This window comes from Papilio polytes, unplaced genomic scaffold (assembly GCF_000836215.1).
Source record: "Papilio polytes unplaced genomic scaffold, Ppol_1.0 DF824047.1, whole genome shotgun sequence".
In the NCBI taxonomy this organism is placed as follows: Eukaryota; Metazoa; Arthropoda; class Insecta; order Lepidoptera; family Papilionidae; genus Papilio; species Papilio polytes.
In genome coordinates, this window is record NW_013525157.1 from 654,074 (window position 1) to 669,281 (window position 15,208).

The window sequence follows — 15,208 nt, forward strand, 5'->3', positions numbered from 1 at the left end:
CTGCAGCACGGGCGCTGTCTGCGAGGGCGCCGCATACGAAGTCACGCTCTGCGATGATACTAAGGTTTAAACAATTATATACAGATTTATCTGAAATTAAGAAAATAGAAATATATCACAATAGCTATCCTCCTTTTTCTTGGCAAGAATCATAATAGTAAGCATAAATAGAATGAATGTAAAGCATAAATTGAAAAAATGTAATGTCCAGGTGTGCGGCAAGAAGCGGCGTGTGAGTGCGAACGAGTACGCGGCGCGGCGCTGCGGCGAGTACGCGGCGCGGCTGCCCGCGCTGGACGCGCGCGGCGGCGGCCTGCAGGCGCCGCACGACCAGTGTTAGTTGCACACACAGTATTTTATAATATATGGCAACTACTGTACAATCAGCTGCATAAATATGTAATCTACAAAATTTTAGATAATTGTATACGGCTTCGGTTTAAAAAAAATGATGGATTGGTGCATTAATATTTTTGAAACCAGTAGTTATACAAATATTTGTAGTTATACAAATTTTTGAAGATTTGCAAGTGCACATATTTATGTAGCTGACTGTACACCGCATATACGCGTCACCGTCGTTAAAGTGAGTGAACTTCTTGTAATGACTTGTCACAGTTTGTTTTGATGAAGCATCTCTAATGACACAGTTTAAAGTGACAAAGCACAGAGGCTTCGTAGTCTTTACTATGTATATTAATTATTTTATGTTTTTTAAGTTAGCGCTCGACCACGATCCCACCTTCTGAAGAGTGATCTCACCTTCTGAGTGAATATGTGGTCAAAAGATGGTACGCGCTACCCTAGTAAATACCCATTTAATCTTTTCTTAAAGGCCTTTACGTCATATTTGGACGGAAAAACCGAAAATTTGTACCCTTTTCAATGATATTGAGGATATAAAGTTGTTTGCAGCTCGCATGTGGATGGGGTGCGCGATCTTCTGCCGGCGCGCGGCGGGCGGCGGGTTCTACGCGCCGCGCGTCGAGCTGAACGCGGCCGGACTCGACCCTTACTTCCCGGACGGCACCTGGTGTCACAACGATGGCGGCAATGACTACTTCTGCCAACAACACCACTGCTTGCCTGAGGTAAGTACCTTATTGAAATAGTTCGGAATTATTTTAGAATCAAACTCTTGAATTTATTTATGGAACTAACTTTTTTCATGTTTTAATTTTTGTTTTCATATATGATTAGGTTTTACATCACCATGAAACTTCTTCAAGATTAGAACCTAAAACGATCAAATTCCTTCGGGCCTCGTGAATATTTTTACCAGTGGGGTTAATTTTTTTTCCTAGGAAAAAAATTGGAGAATTCAAAGTAGTAGTGATTTAGTTTACGTAACGCATAGAAAGGTTACGGGTAAGGCCGCATAACATGTTATCAGTGAATGCCACAATTAATGAGACGGATTGAGAGTCGTAGGCGGCTGTGCGGCGTGTTTTGCCATCAAATAGCCCCTAATCCTATTGTTGTTCGACATCCACACGTCAGCTCACGTGCTCTATTCAATCACCGGGGCCATAAACACTACTGCAGATAGATAACACGGTATTCTCTAAGGGCTCACACAGACTAGCGACGGCTATAGTTGAAAAAACATAAGGTCACATTTACAATGAAAGTACACTTCTTAAATATGTTAAAATAGAAAAAATACGAATAAAGCTTCAAAAGGTTAGATGCGTTTACAGTGTCATTTGGATATCAATGACTCTAACAAGTATCAAATAAGTTTATCGGGATCACACACAGGGCATAAATCGCCTTATCATGATTGAAAATTATTTACAAAAATCTAGGTTCTTGTCGGTCATTTATCAAATTATAAAAAATGCAAATAGGGTAAGCGAATATATTTCCAAAAAAAAATCTGCGCTTTACTGTGCATGAACCTTTATTGTAACGTCTTGTACTAATCATCCGTTATCTTAACTAAAACAAGCTAAACCTAATGATGCCTTAAATCTGTCCGCATTTTTGTTATCTTGTTTTCTGGTGGACACGTGCAATTTGCATGTGGACCATATGGATATCATCTAAAGCGTTTTCAATTTTTACCTAATTTCGGGATTTTTTCAGTCTTATGAAATTGATACAGGCTGTTGCAAGATTTTTACCAATATCATGAATGGGAAAGTTTGGAAGGATGGATGTTTGTTAGAGTTTTAACGTAAAGACCACAAAGTCGCGAAAACTATTAGTAATATAAACGATAGTGAAGCAACAGTGGTTATTAGTTTAACAGTGGTAGAGACCGCTATAAAATCTTCGCACGAATGGGCCGGCTCGCCCGGTGTAATACCACAACCACACAGAAAACAGGCATGAAATGGAAGCAATTCCGCGTTTTGTCTGATGAGTGTGGTGCCGAATGCCTAATTTTAGTCCCTTTACCTTACCACCCTTTTCTTAAGAGGAAAGGATGGGAAGGAAAATTGGATTTGACGGTAGAGGAGACGCATAGGAAGGGGAAATATCTTATGTGCGTCTCTTCCTCTATTAATTAAGGGTAGGCAACGCATCTGCGATTGCGGATATTTATGGGCAGCGGTCGCTTTCCACTTCGGTGGATTCAGGTGGCCGCTTCCTCGTTTGCCATCTTATATTATAATAAAAAACGAATCAAAAGGATAAACTTCGAGCCTTAAATTAATTCAGTGACCATCCTAACGCATGATACCTCATATTTTACGGTTGTGGTTATAACTTTTTTTAAATATGTTCGGAATCATTTTTTGATTACATTTTTTATTTCCAAGGAAGATCATATTGTTTATATTAAGGTTAGAAGTGGGTACTCAACGGTAAATCGTTGAACAACAAGACCGATTATCGTCTGTTTGTCCGTCAAACAGCGCCGCGGCTGTTTTATGGCTTCTGTCCGTGCGTCACCGGCGCTGTCGTAATTATTTGCCGATCTCTGCCGTTTGCCGGTGTTATCCGCCAATTTGTCATTATTTATCAGGACGTTTAAATTGGACCGTGATAAATTATTGTCGTGTTGTGACGTAGAGTGCTAAGTATTAGCGTCGTGATCAAAGAATATTGGACATTTATCGTGTCAGTTTGACGAATAAGAATCGTGACTACGTACTTTCCTTGATTATATAACTTTAAAACTTCCTCAAAGAACTCTCGATCTATTTCAGATGAATTTTACAAATGTAGAGTAATTTATGTATTTCGTAATGAAAAGTAATAAACCTAGAAGATTTAAAATTATACACATTTATAGTAAAGTGTTAATGTTAATGTAAATAAAAATAATAATAATCTGATTTACTTACCTCGAACGTGCGGTTTTGAATAAAAAAAAAAACGAAAAATGATTCTTCGAAATATCAAATAGAAAAGAGTTCAACGCGAATAATTAGTCCGTTGACAGACGTGAAATGCCGTTTTGATACAAAGTTTTGTTTACGCTTTGAGACAGACAGAGAGGGGCGAGTTAATGACAAATCATGGCTTTTCAAATATTTAAAAATAATTACGAACGTTTATTTCAAACTTGTCTCGTTTACCTTCCTATAGGGTTATCGACTTTAACGCAATTAAAGTTTTAACTTTAGTAATAACTTAAGCTGGCGGAAATGTCAGTGCGTCGTCGTCGGAAGTCGACAAGGACGCTTGACGCCGGCCGGAGGATCGCATACTCTGTGGTTACTGTCAAGGCTCCAATGACACTCGTGCACCGTACATGGAAACTGGAAGTAGTTCGTACACACTCTATAACATTTTATTTCCTCTCTTCAATTACATAACATGCAAACGTTTCATTAATTAAATGGTAAATATATACGAACTTGATATACGAAATGTAATCAAAATTTATTGATGTAATCTGTACTAATATTATAAAAAGGAAAGATTTGTATTTTTATATGTATTGGAATAACTCAAAAACTAATGGGCCGATTTTAAAAATTCTTTCACCATTGGAAAGGAAATTTATCTCTGAGTGACATAGGCTATATTTAATTTCCCGCGAGCGAAGTCGCAAGCAACAGTTAGTATTTTATATACATCTTACTTCTTACTAATATTATAAATGAGAAAATTTATAAAAGTCATAAATTTTGATGGCCTGGAAGAAGACATAGGCTACTTAGTTTTTTATTATTCTACGCGAACGGAATCACAGGCGAAAGCTAGTACTTATATAAGTACAATTTATTAACTTTCACTATTAATAAATGGCATTTGTAACTTGCAAATACTGATCTATTAATATATTATCAATTGCCACTTGTAAAGTGTACTTATAGTGCTTACGTTCCTATTATCTTGTATCTATTAAGTACTCCGCTCCACGTCATAAACATGGTTGTCAGAGTTTATAAAATCACACAACTTGCGCTTCACCTCTATCATTCTATTTTCTTTAAATTACATATACTGTTTACGTTTTGTTACATAAAAGTATGACTAGCTCTTTACCTCATATATTATGTAGACATGCAATTTGACATAATATACCACTACAAACAAGTATTTTCTGCAATTGTGTCCTTAATAAAAATAATAAGCACGTACCAAGTTAATAGTCTGTCATCGAAATAATGATCAGATGTAGACGATACTCGACTATAGCTATACTATACGAAAGTATTAAAACCAGTAGAGGTTTTAGCTGTACTAACATCCTGGACGAAATTTCCATGGGCCCCCCTTTTTTAGCACTTGTGGGTGTTAACAAGATTATGTGACACTGTGTGATTCACTGATCTATGCCCCTTTGCCTTCCAAAACTGATATCAAATGACATATACTTTATTTGTGTACTTAACAGAATTTCAAGATGACACCGCAATGGCACGTTTGGGATTTACCGAGTCAAGATATCGGCGGTCCATTCAATGCTCGGGCGAGATCCTTTGACGACGACCAGGAGGCAGCTTTGCGCGCTTACCACACTTTGGATGAGGCCGGGACGCCCCTAGCGCGTGCAGCATTACCACCACAGTTGCAAGAAGAACCCGAAAACAACTGGGAAGTTGTTGATTATATTGAATTAAATAATCAAACTGAGTCCGTTTACGTTGAAACTTAATGTATGGTACATTTGTCTTGCCAAACGTATTAATATCCTCATTATAATGTCGGTTTGTTAATGTATTTAAGTTAGTCAGATCACGTACGAGTCCTTAGTAACCCATAAATCTTTAGATTTACGATTAAGCGAGTACATAAGGTACAATGGTAACTATATAGTAAGTGTATGTACATTTACGTACGTTTGATATGATCAAACACGCATTTATTAAGCTAAGGTATTTTTCAGTATTAATTAATAGTAAGTTTAGTTTTCGTTAGTGGTTTTTCTAAGGTCAACTTTTTTTCAACTAGATCGAAAACAATGCATTTATTTGATTAAGTTTGTAACAATTAGGTAATTTAGGAAGGAAAAGAGATGCTAGTCTTATTGTAAAGGTTTTATTATCTATCTTAATTTTTTCTTTGAATACCCACTATTTTATAAGTTTTTTATCGATAAAAAAGATGAGATCGCCAAAGGTGAGACGAAATCATGCAAACTGAAATGTGTTTTTTAATTTTGTGATAAGTAAAAATAATACAAGTTCAAATTATACTTTTTACCACTGTCAAGATACGCTTTTATTTAAACTTTAATATGCCTACAATATTTTTTACATGAGGAACGAGAAGAGACCAATATTCAGGAATGGATTGAGAACAGACTAGAATTTAATAAATAAAATGGTATTTCCATCTTCATAAATTACGGCTCAATAATCTTGTTCAAATAACTCTTATGTGTGCACAGCTTTAGTTGTCGTTTTTATTCGTTGCGCGTTTGTTTTAGTGCTTAGTAAAGTATACTGAACATGTATCAATTAATTTACAAGCACCCTTTGTTATAACAACATCTGATAGATAACATTCACAATGCTAATGAACCTTAATAAGGAAGTTTTGGTGCTCTCATATCATATTTAAACAAGCGAATTAACTTAAATTTAAACCTACATGTAGATAAAAAATCTTAAAATAAATGATTGCCTTAGAAAAAACATAGACAAGCTGTTATTGGAATGCGTGAAAGGTGACATGATCAAGAAGGGAGTGATGACTGAGATGACGGATGATAGAGTGCTTTGGAGGACGAAAACCCGGTGCGCCGACCCTACTTGAGTAGGATAAGACAGGGGAGATGATGATTATGATGATGTTATTCCGTTGATATAAATGTTTACATCGGAAATAAATGGATAGCTCGCGTTTAGTGATAAAATAATCAATACATGTAGGAAAGGCGGGCAAAAGGTTATCAAAGTTACACGAAGAATAAGCGTCAACTGGTAATTGCTAGTCCAATGCATTTGTAGATGCGATAACATATGATAGAAAGGAAAATCTTAGCGACCACGCCTTTGGAATATAATGATTATTGGAACATCTTGCATTATAATTGAGAAACTACTAATAATCGTTTTAAGCACTTTTAAAGTGGCATTGGTCTCAGACTTAAAAGGTACCAAACCTTTTTTGTTTTAGCATTTTTTTATATTTTTATTCTATCCTAAACAATATTTTTAATCCTAGTCACATTTATGATCTGTTGACTTTCAAATGCTAAAGAATAAAATATTTACATTATTTATACTAATGTTATAAAGAAGAAAACTTTGTTTGTTTGATTGTAATGAATAAGTTCAATAACTACTGGGAAAATTTTTAAAATTATTTCATCGTTAGAAAGGTAATTTATCTGAGAGTATCATAGGCTATATTTTTTCATTTCTTTTCTTATTATTTTTAAATTTCACGCGGACTGAGTCGCGGGCAAAAGCTAGTTCGTTATAAAATTACAATATCTCATTTATTTTAAAATGTTTCTCAAACATAAATGAAGCGACTGTCGTATATTTTCATTTCCAAGGACAGCTTGGTGTATTGTGTGTAAATTCCTGAGGCGAGCGGCGCTGCGCCTGCGCACTACCAGCCATCCTTGACCGTCGTTGTTACGCACTTTATACAGAACAATAAAGTGACTAAGTGTTTTAACACTGATGGTGAGCTACACGTCTTTAATTAACTTAACATGGGTAACAAAGGTACATCCTTTCTTTGTCACCTTGATTTAGACTGGAAATTTAATTCAAACATGTATGTAGGTTAAAATAAAAATTGTAAGTAGTCTTTGTCAACAAATATAAAGAAAGTACTCTTAATTTTAAATAAAGAAAATCCGTATAACATTCAAAACACAATTATTTTTGGACATAATGCCCTAAATACTTGAATCCAACGTGAACGTGAACTCATAACAAAGTTGTAAAATGCATTAACGCACTTCGAATTGATGCGTTGCCAGGAATTGTTGCAACAGAATCTTTATGCAAGTATTTTGCAGTACTTTCTGTTTATATTAAAAATAAAACGAATATTTTCAAAATACCTCCAACAATAGTATCAGATAAAATACTGACTATTGCTCGCGAATTCGTCCGCGTGATATCAAAAAAATAGTAAAAAAAATATAGCCTATGTGACTTAAAGATAACGTAGCTTTATAATGGTAAAAGAGTCTTAGAAATCCTACCAGTAGTTTTTGAGTTACTTCAAAGCATACAAAACTACAAATCTTTCCTCTTAATAATATTAGTGCCGATTGAACGATAGTTAACTTATGAGTAATTTTGACTGGATTACGTCCATGTGATTTGTTTTTATCGAAGGCAATAAAACACATGGTAAAGATATAAAGTTTTGTATTGTTATTCGTCCCTCGCAGACGTGAGGAACGTAAAGCTATTCATCTTCAGCCGCTGTCACATTGTGTACATTGATTTCCACGCAAAGATTTTATTTAAACAGTATCGTAGTTTATGTTAAATGAATTCGCATAACATTAGTTATTTAAAATTTCAATAAATTGTAGATGGCAACGCGTAACTGACGCACGTGTTTTTAAGAATTAAAGTCGTTAAGTCTACGCCTGAGAAATATTAAGAAGGTAGGTGACATCTTCACGTACATTGATTTATTGAAAAGATTCTGCAGAATTAATTAAATGGCAATAAGTGATGAATAAGTGACATAACAAAAGGACAAAAAAAAATTAAATCACCATTTCATTGCTGAGGACTATTAACGTTTTATCGAAAACTCTCAAACAACACATCTTGTTCCATAAGAGTTTCTCCTCAAGTAGATAAAAATAGATATAAGTAAACAAATAAAAGAAAAATGGCGAATTTTAAAAATGGAAAACGTGAGTACTGTTGCTGAAGAAGAAAAAATAGAAATATTTCCAAGAATTGTTTAAAATAAAGATGTTTGACAGACGTATATTATCTGGTAAATGCGGTACATATACACCGATCTTTATAATTCCTTATTCATTTGATTGTTGTAGATCTGCCAAAAGTCGAGATGTTTATTACATCTGTAAGACTTTTAAAACTTTACGGATTAACAGTTTACTTACGATTTCAGATACAGAAGTAAATCCTAAAAAAAACACATAGACGAATTGAGTACCTCCTTATTTTGGGAAGTCGGTCAAAGAACCGTAATAGTCAAACCTTGTTTTTGTTTGTTATTTTGTATTATTTACAGAATATAAATATCGCCAAATTAAAAATTGATTCATATATTTTGAACATTTTACTTTACATTTTTATTTTAGACATCATTACCTTGGTTCTTATTTTTATTTCGATCGTAGATCGCCGGCTCCCTTATTTTATTTATATAATTGGTTTCGATGTAGATCGACGATCCCCTTGAATTTTATTTTTATCCGTTCGTACAAATACGAATATATAACTTCAATTTCGATGAACAAAAAGCAAACAGTTTATAAAACAGATACCGTTTTCGTTTTACAAGAATTTCGAATGTAACATGAAAATGAATGTGAACAAATTAAGAACTTGATTTTAGAACAAAATAAGTGAAGATTCAGTTGTTTTTTCTTTAGATTGATATTTTAATTACCTGTGCAGATTTATACTACTTAATAAATAAAAAGCAGTTGAATTGTGTTGTCTAAGACTGGGTCAACATTATTGTACTTGTGGGTAACTTATGTTTTTCGATGTTATTTATTATCATAATAAATTGTCTTGATAACACGAATACGTGATTCTTGTGTTAATTTAGATCAGAATCGCACCTTTATTTATAAAAATATTTAACTCAAAATGTATGTTTTATGGGAAGTTGCGTTTAAAGTTTGGTATTTTTACTCTGGAGATTTGAGATGACAGAGAAAGATGTTTCCTTTATTTTAATTCTATTATGACACACTTTTATACAACATTTTACTAAATGTTACCTAAAATTAATTCACTAAAGTTTTATTTAATAAACGGTTTATCGAATACTAACTACATCATCATCATCATCAGCTCACTATACGTCCCCACCGAGGAGCTCGGAGCCTACCCTATTAAGCGGTAACTAGGCCATAGTCAACCACGCTGGCCAATTGCAGGTTGGTTGACTTCACACATACCTTTGAATTTCTTCGCCGATATGTGCAGGTTGCATCACGAAGTTTTCCTTCACCGTAAGAACGTCGGGTAAATTATGTACTCGTACATATGAAAATTCGAAAAATCGAAAAAAAGTATTACTTGTACTTTGTTAATTAATATGGAAATACAAGTTTCGACTAGACAGTCTTAGTAACAAGTTATTAACATTTGAAATAACCACAACAATGTATTTTCACGACGTATTCGTGGTCGCTATGAAACATTTTCCCATTATCTGATGAATACGGCGTTACCTTACCATGCGGTGTACTACAAAGTTATCTAATCACTGCAACTTGGTTCACTGCTGAACAACTTCGACAGTTCATGTCTGTTCTTTACATGCTACTAGTATATGTGCCGGCTAACCGCCTCAAGATTTCCTTCAAGCAGGTTATTGCTATGGTTACTTACTTTACTTTATAAAAAGTTTTGTAGCTAGGAAATCGGTTTTTAAGAGTAACAAAATTTGAATAAATATGGTCCAAATACTTAGATGTTTGCATCTTGATCTTCTTTCAGGTCTTTTTAATCGTGAAGCGGTAATATGATTGTTTACCTTGTTTTTTAACATAGGGAAGTACCGTTATCTTTGTCCAAGGAAATTCAAAAAAAGTGCAAAAAAACCTTTGATATATTACATTTTGAATAGCCTCTGTGTTTGCGATCATTTTATTTTCCGTTAGAGTTCAAAAAATCTTCATCGTTTAGAACGATTGGACCCCAAGACCGGTTTGGTACTAACGTGTGGACACTGTTTCTCATTTCCACTTCCGCAGACTAGATAAGGTATTTATTATTCTCCGTTATAATGATTTACTATATAATTAAGGAAGTGGAACTAATTTACAACAAATAAGACATTTCAATTGTAAACGTGGAAGTTACTAAGTTTTAGGTGATTAAATAAAAACTAGCGACTAGTCCCTGTTTCGCATGTGTTGATGTTTACTTTAAAAAATGTTATAATAATATTAAATATAGTCTATAATACAGAGAGATAATGCAGCCTTTTAACTGTAAAAAAAAATGAAATAGGTTTAATAATGTTTTGAGTTTATTAGTTACAAACATCGCCTTTATAATGTAGCAGTGCATCAAAGCCCGTAACCCACAATAGTAGACAATCATTAGACCCTGGTACAACTTTCTGGCTTCGTATTAATTACAACATAATTCATTAAAGAAAATGTTAAAATAATCAGCATAAAATATGGCCATGACATAAACATGGATTTACCCATTTAATAATTCAACGAAGACAATTTCTCGACTGTACGGGGAAAGATATTGTAATATCGTATCAGCCTTCAGTTTCCTTATACTGAACAACTTGTAGTACTTAAAAATTTGAATTTTTAATAACTATGTGATGAGGACAATACAATACAGATGTATATTTCTTTTCGATAAACGAATCAATCTTCAATTATGGCGCAAAATAAAAATAAACAAATCCTCTTATTTCTATGGTCTTGGTATTTTTATATAGCTATGTTATTTTTAAAGGCGCTTAAGAAGAGACACGCAAACTTAATTCAACTTCTAAATGTATAATTTAACTTTAATCGAAACGAATTCTCTAATATAAACCAACACCTTTTTATTTTAAAACTAGCTTTCGCCCGCGACTCTGTCCGCGTGAAAAAAAAATTACTGTGTTATTTCAGAGTATCTTCTACATCTTTGCCGAAGGTCGAGATCCGTTTAGCAGTTTAGGATAAAAACACTAACAAACATCCATCCATCTATACTTTCACATTTATAATATTAATAATTAGTAAGAAGTAAGATTTCAATGTGATGTAAGTAAGGTCAATGTGAGGTCTGTAATTAACTGCAGTCTTTGTTTTAAAATACATGACATAAATAAATATTCATATTCCAATGGGAACTTTGCAAATAAAAGCGCAGTTTGTCGTTTGAGGCATAAAAAAATTGCGAGTGTAGTTCCTTGAATTACACTTTTTGCCATTTTGATAAAAAGTAAACAATCATCAGTTACATTGCTACTCCGTGACCTTAAGCAGATTGTATCAGATTGGATCTCGTTTTTTCCATCACAACTAAGGATTCTAAACTGTTTACATGGCTTTATTACATAAACTTTATGATATTTAACTATTATATAAGGCAATACATATACAGTAGTTTATTTACATGAAAACAAACTATTCCTCTCAGAGTCTATTTAACTTTGACAGATACTTTAATATAAAAAGGCCGAAATTCATTTAAAAAAACAAAATCGATTGCGATTTACTTTAAAACGTATAGCCTGCATCTTTGAAGCTCAACAGATTTTTAAATTTCTCGAATGAAAACATTAAAGTACTGACCTCCTTATAGTCGACGGTCTAAAAATAAAAAGTGCTTGCACCTTAACATATTTACATGCGCCAAAACAGTCATTAATGCAATTTGTGCAAAAAAATATTCGTTTATTTTAGGGCACGAAACGTAAGACTAAGACGTAAATATGGTACTAGATACTAGATATTTTTATACTTGTACCGAGTATTTGTACTAGTGTTAAGTAATTCCTGGAATTTCTTCATTTTTTATACACTTATCTAATTCTTTTTTCTTTTTTTTATAAACATGTTTTAACTTTTGCCATGACAAATGATAACTGACAATACTATATATAATTTCAGTCCAAATACAGACAAATTGGTAATCAAAAAGTTTTTTTACTAGAAATTAGTTAATAACCTTGTAAATCGTAATATGAAATACTATGTACAATACATAACATGTATATTAGAGGTGAATATAACAATAGTGTATGTAATAGAAGTTTAGTTAGCGCGGTATTCGGTGCACAATACGCATGCGCTGTTTCCTTACCATAATATGTGCTCGCATAATCGTTAAACACATTTCAAAGACACGAACACACGTGGCCTATTGTCAACACATACTATTATATCACTATGCAATCAACGTTTGTTATGATTCGTACCTATCAAACAGTTACTACAAATGTAATTCTTTTTTATTTCATTATTGTTTTTAACATATGTATTTATATATCGCAATCAGAAGAAATTAATTTGAATTTAAGTCATACTTAGAATACGAGCGCCGCCAAGCAACTTTCGAGAGAACTTAGATCATTCTGAAAATAGGGATCGTTGCGAGAACATTGTTTGAACGATATGAGCTTGGTAGATCGATGATATCATGACTGAGAAGTATTGTGAATGTATTCCTTGAATCCGACTTTACTCGTGGCCGCCCACATGTGATCTCGAGTAGTAGTAATTCTGATATCGTGCTAGCTCAAGCCGATATATATAAAAAAATAATTAACTATAAAATATGACATCAACAATCAAGACAATCCCACACTCAGTAGCGTTCGATGTTGTATTAGTTTCGTAGCAGAAAAATAGTAAATTCTTGTTTTCTTATGTTGTAAAATATCGCTTTAAATACGAGATAGCATTATGTTTTCCACTATTTATATAAGTAATGTGTTTCACCTCAATGTCACAGGCACTGCGGCACGATTTTCGTGTTTTTCAAATCTATTTATTTAAATTAACCAATGGAGATCATGGATTTTCATTTTGCACGGTTCTAATGCACTGCACTCGATTCTTTCATCTTCTACTTTTATTTGCAAGTTCCTATTGTTCAATATATGGATTTATCGAACACTATTGAAAGTTGACACTCAATAGATTTCAAATTTAGTATTATGTATTGCTTGTATGACATTTATTTTCGCCGGTTTTTCAAAGATTTTTGTAAATAAATTAAAAAAGTAAAAGCATACTATAACGTAGACAAAAGTTAATTCGACGATAAGAAATTAGTTACAGTTATTTTATGAACCTAAGAACGTGCCTCAGAAATGCATAGACAATATTGAATTTATTAGGTTGTAACAATTCGGTTACTTTGTACACTATTGTTCAACTAATTATTCTATATTCTAGAAATGTTAATACTGTAGAGGGCTTAAGAAAGGAAAAATAAAGCATGTAGGGTTACTTCTAATTTATTGAAAATAATTATGAATATGTCAATAAGATATCTTACATTGAATTAAATAGTTTTATTTATCTACTTTGGCTGGATATCCAGAGAATTTTTGAAGGTTTTCCTAACACGGTAGGCTTCCGCTGCGTTGATGACTGTTATTGGAAACTCATAAGGTAATTTAGATCTAACAGTATTCAAATAAAATCGAACGAGGAGGGCAGGTATGTATACGTACTTTGTTTCGTTTATAAGAACTATTTTCAGGATTCTTACTTATCTATATTGAAATTAAAAGCAAAATATGAAGTAAATTAAATCTATTACATAGATACAGTTTTCTTTAAAATAATTTGTACTTTTCATCATTTAAAGAATAAGCGCCATATGTCATTTCATTGCAGTACAGTTTACAATGTCTTCTTGGATCCGAAAAAGTGAAATCAGTTCAAATATTCTATGAATTGCAGAAATGACATCCACTTGACAAACACACACGTGAGCAAAACGTATAGAACGGCATAATACTAAACATAGCATGCTCTGCACTTCTCCAATTACATTACACGACGATTTGTTTACATAACGGATATTATGTAACTAGAAATTATATTTTGTAAAGCGAGGACACATTTTATATTAGACTAGTGAACTTAGTTACGTTGTAAGCCATTGCTTTTACATGTCCAAGTTATTCATCCTCAATCTATCAACTTTAAATTATCTTTGCATTTTCACTAGTGTCATTCTAATAAATTACATTAAAAATCAAATAGAGGAAATAAGAATTTTATATATTAAACGATTTCAACAATTTACCTTTGAAGTGTCTCAGTTCAGATAAAAAAATCTTTCTAAGTGCCTTCGACGAAGTTTCCAATGGATGGAAACAACTAAAGTGCGTTAACGATGTGTTAGTCCGGTACCTACTTCTGCCTCTGCTGAAGTCTCCTTAACAAACATGGGTTTTCTGTCACAAATACCTACTGAACCATCTTATCGCGGCGCCACGTTTGAAGTGGCTGACATTAACTGTAGGCGAATGGAAAATAGATATTCCAGCGAAATTCTACGAAAAATGATTATTATATCAATAAGGTCCTTGTTTTATCGATTTTAATGAATATAAATGAGTATTCCAGAAACTTCTAAATATAAACTGATAAACAAACAAATACGTAAAAAGGTTAGAGAAGCTAAAGAAATGTGGATAACAGAGATATGTGAAGAATTAGAACAAGCTGCAATCAAATACGATTTATTTAACATGCATAAGAAAATAAAAAACATAGTCGGTGATAAGCCAACCACAAATATCCATGTTCTGATTGATGATAATGGTCAATATGCTATGTCAGTGCAAGAGAAACTGAAAATATGGCAAGCCTACATTAACAACCTTTTTTCAGACCACAGGCAACCGCTATCTCCTAGTGACATGGAGCTTTCAGGACCAGCCATTACTGCGAGTGAGGTATCTTATGCAATTAAAACATCCAAATCAGGAAAATCTGTTGGTCCCGATAAAGTACCTGTAGAGTTACTGAAAATACTAGAATATAGCAATTTGGGATTACTAGTAAAATTGTACAATGCAATATACAACTCTGGCCACATTCCATCGGATTGGCTTAAGTCTGTTTTTGTTACTCTACCTAAAGTGCCAAATGCGAAAAGATGTAACGAATATAGAACTATATCTT

General features: G+C 33.3%; 1 protein-coding gene across 1 annotated transcript in view; it reads left to right on the top strand.

The window, feature by feature from the left end:
• The window catches only part of LOC106100321 (A disintegrin and metalloproteinase with thrombospondin motifs 7-like), a 16,454-nt gene extending 10,838 nt beyond the window's left edge, over positions 1-5,616 (top strand). The window contains exons 10-13 of the mRNA XM_013279144.1: positions 7-64; positions 212-335; positions 916-1,091; positions 4,799-5,616. Of these exons, the coding sequence (XP_013134598.1) occupies positions 7-64; positions 212-335; positions 916-1,091; positions 4,799-5,059 (619 nt within the window). The 3' untranslated portion in view covers positions 5,060-5,616. The remainder of the gene's footprint in view (positions 1-6; positions 65-211; positions 336-915; positions 1,092-4,798) is intronic.
• The last annotated feature ends 9,592 nt before the right edge of the window (positions 5,617-15,208 follow it).